The following is a 24,588-nucleotide window of genomic DNA, read 5'->3' as shown; positions in this document are numbered from 1 at the left end:
GTGGGATTCACTGTCAGCGGGATTCTCCGTCAGCGGGATTCTCCGTCAGCGGGATTCTCCATCAGCGGGATTCTCCGTCAGCGAGATTCTCTGTCAGCGGGATTCTCCGTCAGCGGGATTCTCCGTCAGCGGGATTCTCCGTCAGTGGGATTCTATGTCAGCGGGATTCTCCGTCAGCGGGATTCACTGTCAGCGGGATTCTCCGTCAGCGGGATTCTCTGTCAGCGGGATTCTCCGTCAGCGGGATTGTCCGTCAGCGGGATTCTCCGTCAGCGGGATTCTCCGTCGGTGGGATTCTGTGTCGGTGGGATTCTGTATCGGTGGGATTCTCTGTCAGCGGGATTCTCCGTCAGCGGGATTCTCCGTCAGCGGGATTGTCCGTCAGCGGGATTCTCCGTCGGTGGGATTCTGTGTCGGTGGGATTCTCCGTCAGCGGGATTCTCCGTCAGCGGGATTCTCCGTCAGCGGGATTCTCTCTGTCGGCGGGATTGTCCGTCAGCGGGATTCTCCGTCAGCGGGATTCTCCGTCAGTGGGATTCTCTGTCGGTGGGATTCTCCGTCAGTGGGATTCCCCGTCAGCGGGATACTCTGTCAGTGGGATTCTCCGTCAGCGGAATTCCCTGTCAGCGGGATTCTCCCCCCGCGGGATTCTCCGTCAGCGGGATTCTCCGTCAGCGGGATTCTCCCCCCGCGGGATTCTCCGTCAGCGGGATTCTCCCCCCTGCGGGATTCTCCGTCAGCGGGATTCTCAGTCAGCGGGATTCTCCGTCAGCGGGATTCTCCGTCGGTGGGATTCTGTGTCGGTGGGATTCTCCGTCAGCGGGATTCTCCGTCAGTGGGATTCTCTGTCGGTGGGATTCTCCCCTCGCGGGATTCTCCGTCAGCGGGATTCTGTGTCAGCGGGATTCTCCGTCTGTGGGATTCTCTGTCAGCGGGATTCTGTGTCAGCGGGATTCTCCGTCAGTGGGATTCTCCGTCAGCGGGATTCTCCGTCAGCGGGATTCTGTGTCAGCGGGATTCTCCGTCAGCGGGATTCTCTGTCGGCGGGATTCTTCCCCCGAGGGATTCCCTGTCAGCGGGATTCTCCATCAGCGGGATTCTCCGTCAGTGGGATTCTCCCCCCGCGGGATTCTCCGTCAGCGGGATTCTCCGTCAGTGGAATTCTCCATCAGCGGGATTCCCCGTCAGCGGGATTCTCTGTCAGCGGGATTCTCCGTCAGTGGGATTCTCCGTCAAAGGGATTCTCTGTCCGCGGGATTCTCTGTCCGCGGGATTCTCCGTCAGCGGGATTCTCTGTCAGCGGGATCTCTGTCAGCGGGATTCTCTGTCAGCGGGATTCTCCGTCACCGGGATTCTCTGTCAGCGGGATTCTCTGTCAGCGGGATTCTCCGTCAGTGGGATTCTGTGTCAGCGGGATTCCCTGTCAGCGGGATTCTCCGTCAGCGGGATTCTGTGTCGGTGGGATTCTGTGTCGGTGGGATTCTGTGTCGGTGGGATTCTGTGTCAGCGGGATTCTCTGTCAGCGGGATTCTCCGTCAGTGGGATTCCCCGTCAGCGGGATTCTCTGTCAGTGGGATTCTCCGTCAGCGGAATTCCCTGTCAGCGGGATTCTCCCCCCGCGGGATTCTCCGTCAGCGGGATTCTCCGTCAGCGGGATTCTCCCCCCGCGGTATTCTCCGTCAGTGGGATTCTCCGTCAGCGGGATTCTCCGTCAGCGGGATTCTCCCCCCCGCGGGATTCTCCGTCAGCGGGATTCTGTGTCAGCGGGATTCCCTGTCAGCGGGATTCTCCGTCAGCGGGATTCTCCGTCAGCTGGATTCTCCGTCAGCGGGATTCTCCGTCAGCTGGATTCTCCGTCAGCGGGATTCTGTGTCAACGGGATTCTCTGTCAGCGGGATTCTCCGTCAGCGGGATTCTCTGTCAGCGGGATTCTCCGTCAGCGTGATTCCCTGTCAGCGGGATTCCCTGTCAGCGGGATTCTCCGTCAGCGGGATTCTCTGTCAGTGGGATTCTCCGTCAGCGGGATTCTCTGTCAGCGGGATTCTCCGTCAGCGGGATTCTCTGTCAGCGGGATTCAGTGTCAGCGTGATTCCCTGTCAGCGGGATTCTCCGTCAGCGGGATTCTGTGTGAGCGGAATTCCCTGTCAGCGGGATTCTCCCCCCGCGGGATTCTCCGTCAGCGGGATTCTCCGTCAGCGGGATTCTCCCCCCGCGGGATTCTCCGTCAGCGGGATTCTCCGTCGGTGGGATTCTGTGTCGGTGGGATTCTCCGTCAGCGGGATTCTCCGTCAGTGGGATTCTCTGTCGGTGGGATTCTCCCCTCGCGGGATTCTCCGTCAGCGGGATCCTGTGTCAGCGGGATTCTCCGTCTGTGGGATTCTCTGTCAGCGGGATTCTGTGTCAGCGGGATTCTCCGTCAGTGGGATTCTCCGTCAGCGGGATTCTCCGTCAGCGGGATTCTGTGTCAGCGGGATTCTCCGTCAGCGGGATTCTCTGTCGGCGGGATTCTTCCCCCGAGGGATTCCCTGTCAGCGGGATTCTCCATCAGCGGGATTCTCCGTCAGTGGGATTCTCCCCCCGCGGGATTCTCCGTCAGCGGGATTCTCCGTCAGTGGAATTCTCCATCAGCGGGATTCCCCGTCAGCGGGATTCCCCGTCAGCGGGATTCTCTGTCAGCGGGATTCTCCGTCAGTGGGATTCTCCGTCAAAGGGATTCTCTGTCCGCGGGATTCTCTGTCCGCGGGATTCTCCGTCAGCGGGATTCTCTGTCAGCGGGATCTCTGTCAGCGGGATTCTCTGTCAGCGGGATTCTCCGTCACCGGGATTCTCTGTCAGCGGGATTCTCTGTCAGCGGGATTCTCCGTCAGTGGGATTCTGTGTCAGCGGGATTCCCTGTCAGCGGGATTCTCCGTCAGCGGGATTCTGTGTCGGTGGGATTCTGTGTCGGTGGGATTCTGTGTCGGTGGGATTCTGTGTCAGCGGGATTCTCTGTCAGCGGGATTCTCCGTCAGTGGGATTCCCCGTCAGCGGGATTCTCTGTCAGTGGGATTCTCCGTCAGCGGAATTCCCTGTCAGCGGGATTCTCCCCCCGCGGGATTCTCCGTCAGCGGGATTCTCCGTCAGCGGGATTCTCCCCCCGCGGGATTCTCCGTCAGCGGGATTCTCCGTCAGCGGGATTCTGTGTCAGCGGGATTCCCTGTCAGCGGGATTCTCCGTCAGCGGGATTCTCCGTCAGCGGGATTCTCTGTCAGCGGGATTCTCCGTCAGCGGGATTCTCCGTCAGCGGGATTCTCCATCAGCGGGATTCTCCGTCAGCGGGATTCTCTGTCAGTGGGATTCCCTGTCAGCGGGATTCTCTGTCAGCGGGATTCTCTGTCAGTGGGATTCCCTGTCAGCGGGATTCCCTGTCAGCGGGATTCCCTGTCAGCGGGATTCTCCGTCAGCAGGATTCTCCGTCAGCGGGATTCTCTGTCAGCGGGATTCAGTGTCAGCGTGATTCCCTGTCAGCGGGATTCTCCGTCAGCGGGATTCTGTGTGAGCGGAATTCTCCGTCAGCGGGATTCTCCGTCAGCGGGATTCTCCGTTAGCGGGATTCCCCGTCAGCGAGATTCTGTGTCAGCGGGATTCTCCGTTAGCGGGATTCTCTGTCAGCGAGATTCCCTGTCAGCAGGATTCCCCGTCAGCGGGATTCTCTGTCAGCGGGATTCCCCGTCAGCGAGATTCTCTGTCGGCGGGATTCCCTGTCAGCGGGATTCTCCGTCAGCAGGATTCTCCGTCAGCGGGATTCTCCGTCAGCGGGATTCCCTGTCAGCGGGCTTCCCTGTCAGCGGGATTCTCCGTCAGCGGGATTCTCCGTCTGCGGGATTCTCTGTCAGCGGGATTCTCCGTTAGCGGGATTCCCCGTCAGCGAGATTCTCTGTCAGCGGGATTCTCCGTCAGCAGGATTCTCCGTCAGCGGGATTCTCCGTCAGCGGGATTCCCTGTCAGCGGGATTCCCTGTCAGCGGGATTCTCCGTCAGCGGGATTCTGTGTGAGCGGAATTCTCCGTCAGCGGGATTCTCCGTCAGCGGGATTCTCCGTTAGCGGGATTCTCCGTTAGCGGGATTCTCTGTCAGCGGGATTCTCCGTCAGTGGGATTCTCCGTCAGCGGGATTCTCCGTCAGCGAGATTCTCCGTCAGCGGGATTTTCCCCCCCGCGGGATTCTCCGTCAGTGGGATTCTTCCCCCGAGGGATTCCCTGTCAGCGGGATTCTCCATCAGCGGCATTCTCCGTCAGTGGGATTCTCCCCCCCGCGGGATTCTCCGTCAGCGGGATTCTCCGTCAGCGGGATTCTCTGTCAGTGGGATTCTGTGTCAGCGGGATTCTCCGTCAGCGGGATTCTGTGTCAGCGGGATTCTCTGTCAGTGGGATTCTCTGTCAGCGAGATTCTCTGTCAGCGGGATTCTCCGTCAGCGGGATTCTCCGTCAGCGGGATTCTCTGTCAGTGGGATTCTCTGTCAGCGAGATTCACTGTCAGCGGGATTCTCTGTCAGCGGGATACTGCGTCAGCGGGATTCTCCGTCAGCGGGATTCTCCATCAGCGGGATTCTCCATCAGCGGCATTCTCCGTCAGTGGGATTCTCCCCCCCGCGGGATTCTCCGTCAGCGGGATTCCCCGTCAGCGGGATTCTCCGTCAGCGGGATTCTCCGTCAGCGAGATTCTCCGTCAGCGAGATTCTCTGTCAGCGGGATTCTCCGTCAGCGGGATTCTCCGTCAGCGGGATTCTCCGTCAGCGAGATTCTCTGTCAGCGGGATTCTCCGTCAGCGGGATTCTCCGTCAGCGGGATTCTCCGTCAGCGGGATTCTCCGTCAGCGGGATTCTGTGTCAGCGGGATTCTACGTCAGCGGGATTCTCCGTCAGCGGGATTCTCCGTCAGCAGGATTCTGTGTCAGCGGGATTCTCCGTCAGCGGGATTCTCCATCAGCGGGATTCCCCGTCAGCGGGATTTTCCGTCAGCGGGATTCTCCGTCAGCGAGATTCTCTGTCAGCGGGATTCTCCGTCAGCGAGATTCTCAGTCAGCGGGATTCTCTGTCAGCGGGATTCTCTGTCGGCGGGATTCTCCCCCCGCGGGATTCTCCGTCAGCGGGATTCTCCGTCAGCGGGATTCTCCGTCAGCGGGATTCTCCGTCAGCGGGATTCTCTGTCAGTGGGATTCTCCGTCAGCGGGATTCTCCGTCAGTCGGATTCTCCCCCCGCGGGATTCTCCGTCAGCGGGATTCTCCGTCAGCGGGATTCTCCGTCATCGGGATTCTCCGTCAGCGGGATTCTCCGTCAGCGGGATTCTCCCCCCCCGCGGGATTCTCCGTCAGCGGGATTCTGTGTCAGCGGGATTCTCCGTCTGTGGGATTCTCCGTCAGCGGGATTCTGTGTCAGCGGGATTCTCCGTCAGCGGGATTCTCCGTCAGTGGGATTCTCCGTCAGCGGGATTCTCTGTCAGCGGGATTCTCCGTCAGCGGGATTCTCCGTCAGCGGGATTCTCTGTCAGCGGGATTCTCCGTCAGTGGGATTCTCTGTCGGCGGGATTCTCCGTCAGCGGGATTCTCCGTCAGCGGGATTCTCCGTCAGCGCGATTCTCCGTCGGTGGGATTCTGTGTCGGTGGGATTCTGTGTCGGTGGGATTCTCTGTCAGCGGGATTCTCCGTCAGCGGGATTCTCCGTCGGTGGGATTCTCCGTCAGCGGGATTCTCCGTCAGCGAGATTCTCAGTCAGCGGGATTCTCCGTCAGTGGGATTCTCCGTCAGTCGGATACTCCGTCAGCGGGATTCTCCCCCTGCGGGATTCCCTGTCAGCGGGATTCTCCGTCAGCGGGATTCTCTCTGTCGGCGGGATTCTCCGTCAGCGGGATTCTCCCCCCCCCGCGGGATTCTCCGTCAGCGGGATTCTGTGTCAGCGGGATTCTCCGTCAGCGGGATTCTGTGTCAGCGGGATTCTCCGTCTGTGGGATTCTCTGTCAGCGGGATTCTGTGTCAGTGGGATTCTCCGTCAGCGGGATTCTGTGTCAGCGGGATTCTCCGTCAGCGGGATTCTGTGTCAGCGGGATTCTCCGTCTGTGGGATTCTGTGTCAGCGGGATTCTCCGTCTGTGGGATTCTCTGTCAGCAAGATTCTCTGTCAGTGGGATTCTCCGTCAGCGGGATTCTCCGTCAGTGGGATTCTCCGTCAGCGGGATTCTCCGTCAGCGGGATTCTCTGTCGGCGGGATTCTTCCCCCGAGGGATTCCCTGTCAGCGGGATTCTCCATCAGCGGGATTCTCCGTCAGTGGGATTCTCCGTCAGCGGGGTTCTGTGTCAGCGGGATTCTCCGTCAGTGGGATTCTCCGTCAGCGGGATTCTCCGTCAGCGGGATTCTCCGTCAGCGGGATTCTCTGTCGGCGGGATTCTTCCGCCGAGGGATTCCCTGTCAGCGGGATTCTCCATCAGCGGGATTCTCCGTCAGTGGGATTCTCCCCCCGCGGGATTCTGTGTCAGCGGGATTCACCGTCAGTGGGATTCACCGTCAGCGGGATTCTGTGTCGGCGGGATTCTTTGTCGGCGGGATTCTCCCCCCGCGGGATTCTCTGTCAGCGGGATTCTCTTTCAGCGGGATTCTCCGTCAACGGGATTCTCTGTCAACGGGATTCTCCCCCCGCGGGATTCTCTGTCAGCGGGATTCTCCGTCAGCGGGATTCTGTGTCGGCGGGATTCTTTGTCGGCGGGATTCTCCCCCCGCGGGATTCTCTGTCAGCGGGATTCTCTTTCAGCGGGATTCTCCGTCAACGGGATTCTCTGTCAACGGGATTCTCCCCCCGCGGGATTCTCTGTCAGCGGGATTCTCCGTCAGCGGGATTCTCTGTCAGCGGGATTCTCCGTCAGCGCGATTCTCCGTCAGCGCGATTCTCTGTCAGCGGGATTCTCTTTCAGCGGGATTCTCCGTCAACGGGATTCTCTGTCAGCGGGATTCTCCGTCAACGGGATTCTCCCCCCGCGGGGTTCTCTGTCAGCGGGATTCTCCGTCAGCGCGATTCTCCGTCAGCGGGATTCTCCGTCAGCGGGATACTCTGTCAGCGGGATTCTCCATCTGCGGGATTCTCCGTCAGCGGGATTCACCGTCAGCGGGATTCTCTGTCAGCGGGATTCTCCATCTGCGGGATTCTCCGTCAGCGGGATTCACCGTCAGCGGGATTCTCCGTCAGTGGGATTCTCTGTCAGCGGGATTCTGTGTCAGCGGGATTCTCCGTCAGTGGGATTCTCTGTCAGCGGGATTCTCTGTCAGCGTGATTCTCCGTCAGCGGGATTCACCGTCAGCGGGATTCTCTGTCAGCGGGATTCTCCATCAGCGGGATTCTCCGTCAGCGGGATTCACCGTCAGCGGGATTCACCGTCAGCGGGATTCTCCGTCAGTGGGATTCACCGTCAGCGGGATTCTCCGTCAGTGGGATTCTCCGTCAGCGGGATTCTCCGTCAGCGGGATTCTCTGTCAGCGGGATTCTCTGTCAGCGGGATTCTCTGTCAGCTGGATTCTCCATCTGCGGGATTCTCCGTCAGCGGGATTCACCGTCAGCGGGATTCTCCGTCAGCGGGATTCTCCGTCAGCTGGATTCTCCGTCAGTGGGATTCTCCGTCAGCGGGATTCTCCGTCAGCGGGATTCTCTGTCAGCGGGATTCTCCGTCAGCGGGATTCTCTGTCAGCGGGATTCTCTGTGAGTGGGATTCTCCGTCAGTGGGATTCTCTGTCAGCGGGATTCTGTGTCAGCGGGATTCTCCGTCAGTGGGATTCTCCGTCAGCGGGATTCTCTGTCAGCGGGATTCTCTGTCAGCTGGATTCTCCATCTGCGGGATTCTCCGTCAGCGGGATTCACCGTCAGCGGGATTCTCCGTCAGTGGGATTCTCTGTCAGCGGGATTCTGTGTCAGCGGGCTTCTCTGTCAGCGGGATTCTCCGTCAGTGGGATTCTCCGTCAGTGGGATTCTCCGTCAACGGGATTCTCTGTCCGCGGGATTCTCTGTCCGCGGGATTCTCCGTCAGCGGGATTCTCTGTCAGCGGGATTCTCCGTCAGCGAGATTCTCTGTCAGCGGGATTCTCTGTCAGCGGGATTCTCCGTCGGCGGGATTCTCCGTCAGCGGGATTCTCCGTCACCGGGATTCTCCGTCAGCGGGATTCTCCGTCACCGGGATTCTCTGTCAGCGGGATTCTCTGTCAGCGGGATTCTCCGTCAGCGGGATTCTCCGTCACCGGGATTCTCTGTCAGCGGGATTCTCCGTCAGTGGGATTCTCCGTCAGCGGGATTCTCTGTCGGCAGCGGGTATCCCGACATCTTGGGGATAGCCACAATGGGAAATCTCATTGGCCGGCTGCCGAAATGGCGGATTCCGCTGCCGGAGAGGGGGCGCCGCGCAGGACAACACGGCTCGCGGGGCGGAGAATCCTCCCCGAGATTCTTTTACGAGATTCTCAATTTAAACTCAATAATGAATAAAATGGACAGAGATTCCAAGCTGAACTGAGAATCCGAAGCAATAAATTCAGCTTTAATATAAACCCAAGAGTATTTCTGTGATCTGTGATTTCTCGTAACTTCCCCTGAATTCCACTTTCAGAGGCACTTGCCAGGAGCAGCAGATATTCACCTGTGGGGGCATCACAACTACACCCAACATGGTTCAACCTGATGTCACTGGGCAAGGTTTCTCTGACGGCACTAACTCTCAGTCGTGCCTGGGATAGACTGTAACTATCTGGACGATCAGTCAGATCTTGGGCAGGTCCGATGGTGAATAGATATCGTATCAACGGGTGCAATGTCAGAGCAGTGTGCAGAGTCCTGCCTGATTTACCTGTTTCAAACGCTTGGCTTCATATTCCAGTTCCATCTCCTTACTGCGGAAGCTGATTTCAATCGCATTGGATGCTGGGTTCCGGCTCCACACCGCTCTCTCAGAGTCCAGCTGAAATATCTGTAAATATTCCAGTTCTTTCCGGAGATCTTCGATCAGCTGAAGGGCAGACACAGATACCGTGAGGACCGGCAATCTGCTCAATATGACAGACACAGTGAAAAGGAGTAAATCCGAGTTCTCGTTATTACTGGGCACTGCCCCCCCCCCCCATCCCGCCCCCCCCCCCATCCCCCTCCCCCTTCCCACCTCCCCCCCCCCCCCCTCACTCCTCTAAACTCCAGTGGGAACAAGCCCAGTCTGTCAATCTTTCCCCATCGGACAACCCGCCCATTCCAGCTGTCAGCCCAATAAAGCTTCTCTCAGCTACTCCCAATACATTTACATCCGAAACAAGGAAGTCAAGGGAGGCAGAAAGACAAAACCTCGGGAATTCCGGACTGCAGAAGCTAGTGTTCTGCTGGGGGGTTGGGAGAACTTTAAGGTTCAGCAAAAGGCTCCTAAAAATAATGTCAAAAGAGCGAAAAGAAAAACTCGCAGAAAACATAAACACTGATACCAAAAGCTTTGATACGTAAATACAGAGGAAGAGAGAAGCGAAAGTAAATGTTGGCCCTTTAGAGGACGATACTGGTGAGGTTATAATGGGGAACAAAGACATGGAGGAGGCACTGAACCAATATTTTCCCTCTGTCTTCACGGTAGAAGATAATTAAAAATTTCCAAAAAGTGTAGTTAATGCCGAGGAACTTGGTGCAATAACCATCACCAGGGAGACGGTATTGAATAAACTGATGGGATTAAAGGCAGATAAATCTCCGGGACCGGATGGCCTGCACTCTAGGGTATTAAGGGAGGCGGCAGCAGAGGTAGCGGATACATTGGTTATGATATTTCAGAATTCCCTGGATTCTGGAAGGGTCCCGGTGGATTGGAAACCCGCTAATGTGCCGCCCCTATTCAAAAACTACAGACGGGTTAGCATAACCTCTGTGGTGGGGAAGTTGCTGGAATCAATCATTAAGGAGGAGATGACTGAACATTTGGAAAGACAAACCATTGTCAGCATGGTTTTATGACGGGTAAGTCATGCTTGACAAACTTGCTCGAGTTCTTTGAGGCTGTAACCAGTAAGGTGGATAATGGGGAACCTGTGGATGTGGTATATCTAGGCTTCCAGAAGGCGTTTGACAAGATGCCGCATAAAAGACTGATCCAGGAGGTGAGATCGCAGGGGATTGGGGTAGAATACTCGATTGGATTGAGGATTGGTGACTGACAGAAAGCAGAGGGTCAGGCTAGGTGGGTCCTTCTCTGGCTGGTGAACTGTAACTGGCGGAGTGTCGCAGGGTCCGTCCTCGGACCCCAACTGTTCACAATCTGTATCAATGATCTGTAAGCAGGGACAGAGTGTAACATAGCAAAGCTTCTGGGTGATACTAAAATAGGTGGGAAAGCAGGCAGTGAAGAGGAGATTAACAGTTTACAGACGGACAGAGATAGACTAGGAGATTGGGCCAAAGTTTGGCAGATGGAGTTTAATGTAGATAAGTGTGAGGTTATCCAGTTTGGCTTGTAAAATAGTCAGGCAAATTATTACCTAAATGGAAAACAGAACAGGGATCGGACAGAGGGAGCTGGGCAGAGGGAGCTGGGCAGAGGGATCTGGGCAGGGGGCTCTGGGCAGAGGGAGCTGGGCAGAGGGAGCTGGGCAGAGGGAGCTGGGCAGAGGGATCTGGGCAGGGGGCTCTGGGCAGAGGGAGCTGGGCAGAGGGAGCTGGGCAGAGGGAGCTGGGCAGAGGAAGCTGGGCAGAGGGAGCTGGGCAGAGGAAGCTGGGCAGAGGGAGCTGGGCAGAGGGATCTGGGCAGAGGGCTCTGGGCAGAGGGAGCTGGGCAGAGGGAGCTGGGCAGAGGAAGCTGGGCAGAGGGAGCTGGGCAGAGGGATCTGGGCAGGGGGCTCTGGGCAGAGGGAGCTGGGCAGAGGGAGCTGGGCCGAGGGAGCTGGGCAGAGGGAGCTGGGCAGAGGGAGCTGGGCAGAGGGAGCTGGGCAGAGGGAGCTGGGCAGAGGGAGCTGGGCAGAGGGAGCTGGGCAGAGGGAGCTGGGCAGAGGGATCTGGGCAGGGGGATCTGGGCAGAGGGAGCTGGGCAGAGGGAGCTGGGCAGAGGGAGCTGGGCAGAGGGAGCTGGGCAGAGGGAGCTGGGCAGAGGGAGCTGGGCAGAGGGATCTGGGCAGGGGGCTCTGGGCAGAGGGAGCTGGGCAGAGGGAGCTGGGCAGAGGGAGCTGGGCAGAGGGAGCTGGGCAGAGGGAGCTGGGCCGTGGGAGCTGGGCAGAGGGAGCTGGGCCGAGGGATCTGGGCAGGGGGATCTGGGCAGGGGGATCTGGGCAGGGGGATCTGGGCAGAGGGATCTGGGCAGGGGGATCTGGGCAGAGGGATCTGGGCAGGGGGATCTGGGCAGAGGGAGCTGGGCAGAGGGAGCTGGGCAGAGGGAGCTGGGCAGAGGGATCTGGGCAGTGGGAGCTGGGCCGAGGGATCAGGCAGAGGGATCTGGGCCATGGGAGCTGGGTCGAGGGAGCTGGGCAGAGGGAGCTGGGCAGAGGGAGCTGGGCAGAGGGAGCTGGGCAGAGGGAGCTGGGCAGAGGGATCTGGGCCGAGGGATCGGGCAGAGGAAGCTGGGCAGAGGGAGCTGGGCAGAGGGAGCTGGGCAGAGGGAGCTGGGCAGAGGGAGCTGGGCAGAGGGAGCTGGGCAGAGGGAGCTGGGCAGAGGGAGCTGGGCAGAGGGAGCTGGGCAGAGGGAGCTGGGCAGAGGGATCTGGGCCGAGGGATCGGGCAGAGGAAGCTGGGCAGAGGGAGCTGGGCAGAGGGATCTGGGCAGGGGGCTCTGGGCAGAGGGAGCTGGGCAGAGGGAGCTGGGCAGAGGGAGCTGGGCAGAGGGAGCTGGGCAGGGGGCTCTGGGCAGAGGGAGCTGGGCAGAGGGAGCTGGGCAGAGGGAGCTGGGCAGAGGGAGCTGGGCAGTGGGAGCTGGGCAGAGGGATCTGGGCAGGGGGCTCTGGGCAGAGGGAGCTGGGCAGAGGGAGCTGGGCAGAGGGAGCTGGGCCGAGGGATCTGGGCAGGGGGATCTGGGCAGGGGGATCTGGGCAGGGGGATCTGGGCAGGGGGATCTGGGCAGGGGGATCTGGGCAGGGGGATCTGGGCAGGGGGATCTGGGCAGGGGGATCTGGGCAGGGGGATCTGGGCAGAGGGATCTGGGCACAGGGATCTGGGCAGAGGGAGCTGGGCAGAGGGATCTGGGCAGGGGGATCTGGGCAGGGGGATCTGGGCAGGGGGATCTGGGCAGAGGGATCTGGGCAGAGGGATCTGGGCAGAGGGAGCTGGGCAGAGGGAGCTGGGCAGAGGGATCTGGGCAGAGGGAGCTGGGCAGAGGGAGCTGGGCAGAGGGAGCTGGGCAGAGGGAGCTGGGCAGAGGGACCTGGTCAGAGGGAGTTGGGCAGAGGCAGCTGGGCAGAGGGAGCTGGGCAGAGGGATCTGGGCCGAGGGATCAGGCAGAGGGATCTGGGCAGTGGGAGCTGGGCAGAGGGATCTGGGCAGAGGGATCTTGGCAGAGGGAGCTGGGCAGAAGGAGCTGGGCAGAGGGATCTGGGCAGAGGGAGCTTGGCAGAGGGGTCTGGGCAGTGGGAGCTGGGCAGAGGGGTCTGGGCAGTGGGAGCTGTGCCGAGGGAGCTGTGCAGAGGGATCTGGGCCATGGGGGCTGGGTCGAGGGAGCTGGGCAGAGGGAGCTGGGCAGAGGGAGCTGGGCAGAGGGATCTGGGCCGATGGATCAGGCAGAGGGATCTGAGCAGTGGGAGCTGGGCAGAAGGATCTGGGTATCTATGTTAATAAATCACAGAAAGTCGGTACGCAGGCACAGCGTGTAATAAAAATACGGACCAAGTAACGGCATAAGGTTTTTTTTTTTAGTTCGGGCAGCATGGTCGGCACGGGCTTGGAGGGCCGAAGGGCCTGTTCCTGTGCTGTACATGTAATAAAAAAGGCAAATGGAATGTTAGCATTTATTGCAAAAGGACTGGAGTGTAAAAGTAGAGAAGTGTTGTTGCAATTGTACAGGGTGTGGGTGAGACCACATCTGGAGTATTGGGTCCAGTTTTGGCTCCTTATTTGGGGAAGGATGTGGTGATTGGAGGCAGTTCAGAGGAGGGTCACCAGATTGATTCCGGGGATGAACGTGTGAGGAGAGACTGAACAGTTTTGGTTTATACTCGCTGGAGTTTAGAAAGATGAGAGGGGATCTGATCAAAGAACAAAGAAATGTACAGCACAGGAACAGGCCCTTCGGCCCTCCAAGCCTGTTCCAGTCATGTTGCCCTAACTAAAAAAAAACTTATGCCCCTACTCGGTACGCCGTATCCCTCTATTTCTTCCCTATTCATGTACGCATTGAGGTGTATAAAGTACTAAATGAATTTGATAAAGTAAACTTTTTCTAATACGTTTAGAGTACCCAATTCATTTTTTCCAATGAAGGGGCAATTTAGCGTGGCCAATCCACCGAGCCTGCACATCTTTGGGTTGTGGAGACGAAACCCACGCAAACACGGGAGAACGTGCAAACTCCACACGGACAGTGACCCAGGGCCGGGATTGAACCTGGGACCTCGGCGCCGTGAGGCAGCAGTGCTAACCACTGCGTCACCGTGCTGCCCTTGATAAAGTAAACTTAAACCAAATGTAGGACAAGAGGTCACAGATATAGGCTGAGAGGCGGGAGATTTAGAACTGAGACGAGGAGGAACTACTTCTCGCAGAGGGTGGTGAATCTGTGGAACTCGCTGCCCCCATAGTGCGGTGGAATCGGAGTCATTCAATGGTTTCTAGAAAGAGATGGATATATTTCTGATTTAGAAACGGGTTAAAGGGATCTTAGGAACAAGTAGGGAGGTGGCTTTGACACCAGGGAGAGATCAGCCAGGATCTGATCGAATGGTGGAGCCGGCTCGCAGGGCTGAATTGCCGACTTCTGCTAATTTCTATCCTTCCTTGAACAAGGAGACCAAAACTGCACCCAGTGTTTGAGATGTAGCCTCACCAATACCTTGTATAACTGAAGGATAACATCCGTACTTTTATGTTCAATTCCTCTTGTAATAAAGGATAGCATTCCATTAATCTTCTTAATTACTTGTTGCACCCGCATACAAATGACTCATGCACTAGAACACCCAGATCCCTCTGCAGCTCAGCATCCTGCAGTCACTCACCATTTAACACTCTGCTTTTTTATTTTTCCTGCCAAAGTGAACAACTTCACACTTTCCCATCTACCCGATTTTTTCCCACTCCCTCAATCTATTTAATATCTGTCTGGAATCTCCCCGTGTCCTCTTCACAACATCATTTCCGACCTATCTGCGTGTCAGCTGTAAATTTAGCTATTATGTCTTTGCTACCTTCATCCAACTCATTGATATAAATTGTTAGAAGTTGAGGCCCCAGCACAGACCCTGCAGGATTCCTCTGGCCACACCCTGTCAATCAGACAAATACCCATTTATCTGTACTCCGTTTTCTCCCACACAGCCTTTAATAAAGAAACGTAGTTTTATTTACAGACGATATTTCCACTGCCACTTCTCCAACCCAGAAACCTCTGGGCCGCTCCATTAATCACAATCGAGAACAGAGCATGTCTGGAATCCCAGAAGAGCTGATTGACTGCTAACTCAAATCCATAAAATGCTCTCACAGAACCCTACCACACAGCACACTGGATGGAGGGGTGACCCTGGGCCAGTTCAAATAGCAGCTTACAGCGGGGGGCTTTCAAAAATCTGTAGTTTAACCCAAAATCTGCAATGTTGCAGCAGCCAGCAAGACAGTAATTAAGAAGGACACCATGATCAGACAAGGATTTAAAAGAGGTTCCTTACAGGGAAGATAATCACCTCACCCCATAGGCCCTGTGTGGGCTATTGCACAGCCAATCTTCAATCCAGGCTAATACCCCCTCCACTGTGAGGTTTCATTTTTTTCAAGAACCTTTGATGTGGCACCTTATCAAATTCTAGAAATCCAAGTATAGTGCATCTACAGGCACCCCTCTACCCACAGCACGCGTTACTTCTTCAAAGAACTCAAATAAATGAGTTCCCTGGTGATTGTAATTGCACCGGGTTCCGCTCTCCCCTGCTGATCAGATACAGCTGGGATCTTTCTTGTATCCTCTATAGCGAAGACAACAGCAGCGTATCTGCTCATTTCATTCACCATTTCCTTATTATCTGCTTCTAACTCCCCATCCGCACTCTCTGAGGACTCACTTCATTTACTCTGTCCTTGCGAGCCATTTTTACATTCCTGGCTAGTTTCCTCTCGTACTCCAATGTCTTTCTCATGATTAGCTTTTAAATCATTCTCTGCTGTTCTTTACATTCCGATCAATCCTCTGACCTACCCCTCACCTCTGCAAAGTTACACACTTTCTCCTTAAGTTTGATGCTTTCCTTAATTTCTTTAGTTTCCCACAGATGGTGAACCCTCCCCCCAGAATTTTTCTTTATCGTTGAAATTTACTTATTCTGAGTGTTCTGAAAAATTCCCTGAAATGTCAGTCACACTGGCCCACAATGTTCAGAATGAGGTGCTGAAGGAGCGTCGCAGGGTGAATATTGAAGAGTTTCCCTGGGCGGGGAATCTAAAACACTGGAAACAATCTCAGAATAAGGGGCTGGTCATTTAGGACTGAGATGACGAGAAATTGTTTCAATCAAAGGTTTGTGAATCTTTGGAATTCTCCAGCAGACGGGTTCAAAGCTCCTCCGGTCAATACAGAGAATTGGGAGAACTGGGGATTGGCAGGAAAGTGGATTTGAGTCGGAGATCAGGCTCGTATTGAAGGCAGAGGCAGCTCGACCGGCCGATGGTCAACACCTCCTCCTGTTTCTTATCTTCTTGTGCATTCGGAGAGGCTCCACTTGTGAGGCTGCACACAGCACTGCAGCCTCCCACAGACCCCTACCAGCAGTGACCCCACACTCCCCCACCTCCACCCCCCAATCCCGACACCCACTCTGTGTCCTGCTCCCCTGTTGGACACACACCTCCTGCATTACCTCCCGTTCTTTCTGAAACTCGTGTCGGTTCCACCTCATCTTGTCCATCATCTTCTTGTAAAGGTCCATCTCATCCTTCAGGCGCAGGCTGGTGTCCTCCAGCTTGTACGTGATACGTTGGTGTTCCTAAAACATGGAAAAGTCAGAGGTTTCACAAAGTGAAAATCCCAGGCAGCGTCCACACAGCAGGATGACAGAGACATTCGGGGCCATCTTCCTGCTCCGTTGCCACGGCGCCTATCCCGTTGTTCCGGGGGAAGCGAGAGAGGCCCAAACCGCTGGTTGCCGAGCCGACTGCGAGTCACCTGACTTTCACTGGTTAATCCAGATAATCATCTTTCAATCATCCATTAGGGTTGTGCTGCCTGTGTGAGGCGCAGTCTCTCGGATCCCGGCTCCCGGATCCCGGCTCCCGGCTCCTCGATCCCAGCTCCTGGATCCCAGCTCCTGGATCCCAGCTCTCGGATCCCGGCTCCCGGCTCCCAGATCCCAGCTCCTGGATCCCCGCTCCCGGCTCCTGGATCCTGGCTCCCGGCTCCTGGCGCCCGGCTCCCGGATCCCAGCTCTCGGATCCCGGCTCCCGGCTCCCAGATCCCAGCTCCTGGATCCCAGCTCTCGGATCCCGGCTCCCAGATCCTGGATCCCAGCTCTCGGATCCCGGCTAACGGCTCCCGGCTCCTCGATCCCAGCTCTCGGATCCCGGCTCCCGGCTCCCGGATCCCGGGTCCCGGATCCCAGCTCCTGGATCCCAGCTCCTGGATCCCAGCTCTCGGATCCCCGCTCCCGGCTCCTGGATCCCAGCTCTCGGATCCCGGCTCCCGGCTCCCAGATCCCCGATCCCGGCTCCTGGATCCTGGCTCCCGGCTCCTGGCGCCCGGCTCCCGGATCCCAGCTCTCGGATCCCGGCTCCCGGCTCCCAGATCCCAGCTCCTGGATCCCAGCTCTCGGATCCCGGCTCCCAGATCCTGGATCCCAGCTCTCGGATCCCGGCTAACGGCTCCCGGACCCCGGATCCCGGCTCCCGGATCCCGGCTCCTGGATCCCAGATCCCGGCTCCCAGCTCATGGTATTTAGCAGCCACACCAGTGCTGCAAACACAGAGGCCAGACAGTGTCCAGGTGCCAGGTTGGCTGTGCCAAGGGGTGAGGCCTGAGGAGGGCATGGCCATGGAAGGGGAGGTGAAGGGGGTATGAAGAGGGGTTATAAAGGGAGGCAGCGGTGAAGGGGGGTCCTGAAAGGAGGGGGACAGAATGGGGGTGCCGTAAAGGTGGGGGGGACCTCGGCAACTCCAAATGTTCACTGGGGGCGGGGGTGGCAATGCCCCGATGCCCATGAGGGTGGGTGAGTGTGGGCCCGTGTCACCCTCATGCCTGGGTGGTGGAGGCGGGGGTGGGCGTGGGTGGGGTGGGGTCATGCGGGCTGACAGTGATGGTGAGGGGAGGTTGAGGGTTGGGGGTGTTGCCCATGTCTACCAAGGGGTCACATTGCCCTGGGTGGGGGGTATGGGCCATGGGTGGGGGGTATGGGCTGTGGGTGGGGGCCATGGGTGGGGGGTATGGGCTGTGGGTGGGGGGTAGGGGCTGTGGGTGGGGGGTATGGGCCGTGGGTGGGGGGTAGGGGCTATGGGTGGAGGGTATGGGCCGTGGGTGGGGGGGTAGGGGCTGTGGGTGGGGGGTATGGGCTGTGGGTGGGGGGTATAGGCTGTGGGTGGGGGGTATGGGCCGTGGGTGGGGGGTATGGGCTGTGGGTGGGGGGTATGGGCTGTGGGTGGGGGGTATGGGCCGTGGGTGGGGGGTATGGGCCGTGGGTGGGGGGTATGGGCTGTGGGTGGGGGGAATGGGCTGTGGGTGGGGGGTAGGGGCCGTGGGTGGGGGGAATGGGCTGTGGGTAGGGGCTGTGGGTGGGGGCCGTGGCTGGGGGGTATGGGCTGTGGGTGGGGGGTAGGGGCCATGGGTGGGGGGTAGGGGCCGTGGGTGGGGGGAATGGGCTGTGGGTGGGGGGTAGGGGCTGTGGGTGGGGGCCGTGGGTGGGGGGTAGGGGCCGTGGGTGGGGGGAATGGGCTGTGGGTGGGGGGTAGGGGCCGTGGGTGGGGGGTATGGGCCGTGGGTGGGGGGTATGGGCTGTGGGTGGGGGGTTGGGGCTGTGGGTGGGGGGTAGGGGCTGTGAGTGGGGGGTTGGGGCTGTGGGTGGGGGGTAGGGGCTGTGGGTGGGGGAATGGGCTGTGGGTGGGGGGTAGGGGCTGTGGGTGGGGGGTAGGGGCTGTGGGTGGGGGGTAGGGTTTCGACCGTGGATATCTAAGGAGGTGAGGGAGAGTATCAAATTAAAGGAAAAAACATACAAAGTGGCAAAAATTAGTGGGAGACTAGAGGACTGGGAAATCTTTAGGGGACAACAGAAATCTACTAAAAAAGCTATAAAGAAGAGTAAGGTAGACTATGAAAGTAAACTGGCTCAGAACATAAAAGCAGATAGTAAAAGCTTCTACAAATATATAAGACAAAAAAGAGTGGCTAAGGTAAATATTGGTCCTTTGGAAGATGAGAAGGGAGATTCAATAATAGGAGACGGGGAAATGGCTGAGGAGCTGAACAGGTTTTTTGGGTCAGTCTTCACAGTGGAGGACACAAATAACATGCCAGTGATTGATGGAAATAAAGATATGATGGGTGAGGACCTTGAGATGATTGTAATCACTAAGGAGGCAGTATTGGGCAAGCTAATGGGGCTAAAGGTAGACAAGTCTCCTGGCCCTGATGGGATGCATCTCAGAGTGTTAAAAGAGATGGCTCGGGAAATTGTAAACGCACTAGTGATAATTTATCAAAATTCACTAGACTCTGGGGTGGTCCCAAAGGATTGGAAAGTAGCAAACGTGACACCACTGTTTAAAAAAGGAGGTCGGCAGAAAGCGGGTAATTATAGGCCGGTAAGCTTAACTTCGGTTGTAGGGAAAATGCTGGAATCTATCATTAAGGAGGAAATAGCGGGGCACCTGGAGGGAAATTGTCCCATTGGGCAGACGCAGCATGGGTTCATAAAGGGTAGGTTGTGTCTGACTAATTTGGTAGAATTTTTTGAGGACATTAACAGTGCGGTAGATAACGGGGAGCCAATGGATGTGGTATATCTGGATTTCCAGAAAGCTTTTGACAAGGTGCCACACAAAAGGTTGCTGCATAAACTAAAGATGCATGGCATTGAGGGTAAAGTGGTAGCATGGGTAGAGGATTGGTTAACTAACAGAAAGCAGAGAGTGGGGATAAATGGGTGTTTCTCTGGTTGGCAACCTGTAATTAGTGGGGTCCCTCAAGGATCAGTGTTGGGCCCGCAGTTGTTCACAATTTACATAGACGATTTGGAGTTGGTGACCAAGTGCAATGTGGCAAAGTTTGCAGACGACACTAAGATGAGTGGTAAAGCAAAAAGGGCAGAGGATACTGGAAGTCTGCAGAAGGATTTGGATAGGTTAGGTGAATGGGCTCGGGTCTGGCAGATGGAATTCAATGTTGCCAAGTGTGAGGCTATCCATTTTGGGAGGAATAACAGCAGAATGGATTATTATTTAAACGGTAAGATGTTAAAACATGCTGCTGTGCAGAGGGACCTGGGTGTGCTGGTTCACGAGTCGCAAAAAGTTGGTGTGCAGGTGCAACAGGTGATTAAGAAGGCTCATTGAGTTTTGTCTTTCATTGCTAGAGGGATGGAGTTCAAGACTAGGGAGGTTATGCTGCAATTGTATCGGGTGTTGGTGAGGCCGCATCTGGAGTATTGTGTTTAGTTTTGGTCTCCTTACCTGAGAAAGGACATATTGGCACTGGAGGGAGTGCAGAGGAGATTCACTAGGTTGATCCCAGAGTTGAAGGGGTTGGATTATGACGAGAGGTTGAGTAGACTGGGACTGTACTCGTTGGAGTTTAGAAGGATGCGGGGGGATCTTATTGAGACATATAAAATTATGAAGGGAATAGATAGGATAGATGCGGGCAGGTTGTTTCCACTGGCGGGTGAAAGCAGAACTAGAGGGCATAGCCTCAACATAAGGGGAAGTAGATTTAGGACGGAGTTTAGGAGGAACTTCTTCACCCAAAGGGTTGTGAATCTATGGAATTCCTTGCCCAGTGAAGCAGTCAAGGCTCCTTCATTAAATGTTTTTAAGATAAAGATAGATAGTTTTTTGAAGAATAAAGGGATTAAGGGTGATGGTGTTCGGGCCGGAAAGTGGAGCTGAGTCCACAAAAGATCAGCCATGATCTCATTAAATGGCGGAGCAGGCTCGAGGGGCCAGATGGCCGACTCCTGCTCCTAGTTCTTATGTTCTTATGTAGGGGCTGTGGGTGGGGTTAGGGGGGACCCTCAAACTAATTGTGAGATTCGGGCACCCTTTCCAATTGGTGCCCCGATCCCGAAGGAGCCGGTGTGATTGGCCAGGTTAGTTCCCCTCCCCCCTACCCACTCGAGCCTCCCCCGTGACCCCCGCCCCCCCCCCTCCCCATGCCATATCCCCTTGCTCCCCCTTCCCCACACACCCGCATCTACCCCCACGATCCCCTCGCCATCCCCCCACTCCTCACACCCCCCTCTCTGCGCACCTACTTCCTGCCCCCCCACGTCTCCCCCCTCCCCGGTTCTCCCCCCTACCCGCGTCTCCCCCCCTCCCCGGTTCTCCCCCCTACCCGCGTCTCCCCCCTCCCCGCGTCTCCCCCCTCCCTGCGTCTCCCCCCTCTCAGCGTCTCCCCCCGCCCCGCGTCTCCCCCTCCCTGCGTCTCCCCCCTCCCGCGTCTCCCCCTCCCCGCGTCTCCCCCCTTCCCGCATCTCCCCCCTCCCCAGATCTCCCCCTCCCCACGTCACCCCCCTCCCCGTGTCTCCCCCTCCCCGCGTCTCCCCCCTCCCCGGATCTCCCCCTCCCCACGTCACCCCCCTCCCCGTGTCTCCCCCTCCCCGCGTATCCCCCTCCCCGCGTCTCCCCCTCCCCGCGTCTCCCCCTCCCCGCGTCTCCCCCTCCCAGTGTCTACCCCCTCCCAGCATCTCCCCTCTCCTCGCGTCTCCCCCCCCACGTCTCCCCCTCCCCCTCCCCGCGTCTCCCCCTCCCCGCGTCTCCCCCTCCTCACGTCTCCCCCCTCCCAGTGTCTCCCCCCTCCCAGCGTCTCCCCTCTCCTCGCGTCTCCCCCCCCACGTCTCGCCCTCCCCGCGTCTCCCCCTCCCCGCGTCTCCCCCTCCCCGCGTCTCCCCCTCCCCACGTCTCCCCCTCCCCGCGTCTCCCCCCCCACGTCTCCCCCTCCCCGCGTCTCCCCCTCACCGTGTCTACCCCTCCTCGCATCTCCCCCCTCCCCACGTCTCCCCCTCCCAGCGTCTCCCCCCTCCCAGTGTCTCCCCCCTCCCCGCGTCTCCCCCCGCCCTGCGTCTCCCCCCTCCCCGCGTCTCCCCCTCCCCGCGTCTCCCCCTCCCTGCGTCTCCCCCCTCCCAGGGTCTCCCCCCTCCCCGCGTCTCCCCCCTCCCCGCGTCTCCCCCTCCCTGCGTCTCGCCCTCCCTGCGTCTCCCCCACCCTGCGCCTCCCCCTCCCCGCGTCTCCCCCTCCCCGCATCTCCCCCTTCACGCGTCTCCCCCTCCCCGCGTCTCCCCCTCCCTGCGTCTCGCCCTTCCTGCGTCTCCCCCCCGCGTCTCCCCCTCCCCGCGTCTCCCCCTCCCCGCGTCTCCCCCTCCCCGCGTCTCCCCCCTCCCCGCGTCTCCCCCCTCCCGCGTCTCCCCCTCCCCGCGTCTCCCCCTCCCCGCGTCTCCCCCTCCCCGCGTCTCCCCCTCCCCGCGTCTCCACCTCCCCGCGTCTCCCCCTCCCCGCGTCTCCCCCTCCCCGCGTCTCTCCCCTCCCCGCATCTCCACCATCCCAGTGTCTCCACCCTCCCAGCATCTCCCCCTCCCCGCATCTCCCCCCTCCCCGCATCTCCCCCCTCCTCGCGTCTCCCCCTCCTCGCGTCTCCCCCCTCCTCGCATCTCCCCCCTCCTCGCATCTCTCCCCTCTCCACGTCTCCCCCTTCCGCGCGTCTCCCCACTCCCCGCGTCTCCCCCCTGCCCCTCTCCGCGTCTCCCCCTCCCTGCGTCTCCCCCTCCCTGCGTCTCCCCCTCCCTGCGCCTCCCCCTCCCCACGTCTCCCCCCTCCCCACGTCTCCCCCTCCCCCTCTCTGCGTCTCCCCCCTCCCTGCGTCACCCCCTCCCTGCGTCTCCCCCTCCCCGCGTCTCCCCCTCCCCGCGTCTCCCCCCTCCCCTCTCTGCGTCTCCCCCCTCCCTGCGTCACCCCCTCCCCGCGTCTCCCCCTCCCCCTCTCTGCGTCTCCCCCCTCCCTGCGTCACCCCCTACCCGCGTCTCCCCCTCCCCCTCTCTGCGTCTCCCCCCTCCCTGCGTCACCCCCTCCCCGCGTCTCCCCTCCCCGCGTCTCCCCCCTCCCCGCGTCTCCCCCTCCCCGCGTCTCCCCCTCCCCTCCTCCGCCTGACAACAGAAAATCCCACTGACAAGTGGCTGGAGTTGAGTATTCCCGGCTGAAAACCGGAGAACCCGCCCTCGGTGTTTTTCTGGATAATCTCCCCGTGTTTGCGTGGGTTTCGCCCCCACAACACAAAGCTGTGCAGGGTAGGTGGATTGGCCGCGCTAAATTGCCCCTTAGTTGGAAAAAAATGAATTGGGTTCTCTAAATTTTTATACAAAAAGATCTCTTCCCTCTACACCCCACTCACTCCCCCTCCACCCCGCCAATCCCCCCCCAATCCTTCCCCCCCAATCCTCCCCCCCAATCCTCCCCCCCCCCCCGCAATCCTCCCATGGCCACACCACCCCCCATCACACTCACCTCATCCAATTTCTCTGTTTGACACTTTAACCGGGTCGCTGTGTTTTTCAGCCCATTCGATTCCTCCTCCAACTGCTGGGCCCTAGGACAAAAAAACAACCGTCATTAACGATGCAGCACCTTCAGGAGAGAGAGAGAGAGTCAGCACCTTCAGGAGAGAGAGAGAGAGAGTCAGCACCTTCAGGAGAGAGAGAGAGAGAGTCAGCACCTTCAGGAGAGAGAGAGAGTCAGCACCTTCAGGGGAGAGAGAGAGTCAGCACCTTCAGGAGAGAGAGAGAGAGTCAGCACCTTCAGGGGAGAGAGAGAGAGTCAGCACCTTCAGGAGAGAGAGAGAGAGTCAGCACCTTCAGGGGAGAGAGAGAGTCAGCACCTTCAGGAGAGAGAGAGAGAGTCAGCACCTTCAGGGGAGAGAGAGAGAGTCAGCACCTTCAGGGGAGAGAGAGAGAGTCAGCACCTTCAGGGGAGAGAGAGAGAGTCAGCACCTTCAGGAGAGAGAGAGAGAGTCAGCACCTTCAGGGGAGAGAGAGAGTCAGCACCTTCAGGAGAGAGAGAGAGAGAGTCAGCACCTTCAGGAGAGAGAGAGAGAGTCAGCACCTTCAGGAGAGAGAGAGAGAGTCAGCACCTTCAGGAGAGAGAGAGAGAGAGAGTCAGCACCTTCAGGAGAGAGAGAGAGAGAGTCAGCACCTTCAGGAGAGAGAGAGAGTCAGCACCTTCAGGGGAGAGAGAGAGTCAGCACCTTCAGGAGAGAGAGAGAGAGTCAGCACCTTCAGGGGAGAGAGAGAGAGTCAGCACCTTCAGGAGAGAGAGAGAGAGTCAGCACCTTCAGGGGAGAGAGAGAGTCAGCACCTTCAGGAGAGAGAGAGAGAGTCAGCACGTTCAGGGGAGAGAGAGAGAGTCAGCACCTTCAGGGGAGAGAGAGAGAGTCAGCACCTTCAGGGGAGAGAGAGAGAGTCAGCACCTTCAGGGGAGAGAGAGAGAGTCAGCACCTTCAGGGGAGAGAGAGAGAGAGTCAGCACCTTCAGGGGAGAGAGAGAGAGAGTCAGCACCTTCAGGGGAGAGAGAGAGAGAGTCAGCACCTTCAGAGAGAGAGAGAGAGAGTCAGCACCTTCAGGGGAGAGAGAGAGAGTCAGCACCTTCAGGGGAGAGAGAGAGAGTCAGCACCTTCAGGGGAGAGAGAGAGAGTCAGCACCTTCAGGGAGAGAGAGAGTCAGCACCTTCAGGAGAGAGAGAGAGAGTCAGCACCTTCAGGGGAGAGAGAGAGAGTCAGCACCTTCAGGAGAGAGAGAGAGAGTCAGCACCTTCAGGGGAGAGAGAGAGTCAGCACCTTCAGGAGAGAGAGAGAGAGTCAGCACCTTCAGGGGAGAGAGAGAGAGTCAGCACTTCAGGAGAGAGAGAGAGTCAGCACCTTCAGGAGAGAGAGAGAGTCAGCACCTTCAGGAGAGAGAGAGAGAGAGAGAGTCAGCACCTTCAGAGAGAGAGAGAGAGAGAGTCAGCACCTTCAGGGGAGAGAGAGAGAGAGTCAGCACCTTCAGGAGAGAGAGAGAGTCAGCACCTTCAGGAGAGAGAGAGAGTCAGCACCTTCAGGAGAGAGAGAGAGTCAGCACCTTCAGGAGAGAGAGAGAGAGAGAGAGTCAGCACCTTCAAGAGAGAGAGAGAGAGAGAGAGTCAGCACCTTCAGGGAGAGAGAGAGAGTCAGCACCTTCAGGAGAGAGAGAGAGTCAGCACCTTCAGGA

The 24,588-nt window shown here is 58.2% G+C and overlaps 1 protein-coding gene across 3 annotated transcripts in view; it reads right to left on the bottom strand.

Moving 5' to 3' along the window:
- The window catches only part of rab11fip4a (RAB11 family interacting protein 4 (class II) a), a 375,285-nt gene that overhangs the window by 80,059 nt on the left and 270,638 nt on the right, over positions 1 to 24,588 (bottom strand). The window contains exons 11-13 of one of the 3 annotated variants that reach the window (XM_072483889.1): positions 22,856 to 22,937; positions 16,009 to 16,146; positions 8,856 to 9,014 (exon numbers count right to left, since the gene is read on the bottom strand). In XM_072483889.1, the coding sequence (XP_072339990.1) occupies positions 8,856 to 9,014; positions 16,009 to 16,146; positions 22,856 to 22,937 (379 nt within the window). The remainder of the gene's footprint in view (positions 1 to 8,855; positions 9,015 to 16,008; positions 16,147 to 22,855; positions 22,938 to 24,588) is intronic. The other 2 variants (XM_072483890.1, XM_072483892.1) reach the window with 2 other exon arrangements.

The sequence above is a fragment of the Scyliorhinus torazame genome, chromosome 18 (genome assembly GCF_047496885.1).
Source record: "Scyliorhinus torazame isolate Kashiwa2021f chromosome 18, sScyTor2.1, whole genome shotgun sequence".
Lineage (NCBI taxonomy): Eukaryota > Metazoa > Chordata > Chondrichthyes > Carcharhiniformes > Scyliorhinidae > Scyliorhinus > Scyliorhinus torazame.
Note: the sequence above shows the minus strand (reverse complement) of the source record. Positions and strands in the feature narration are given on the sequence as shown.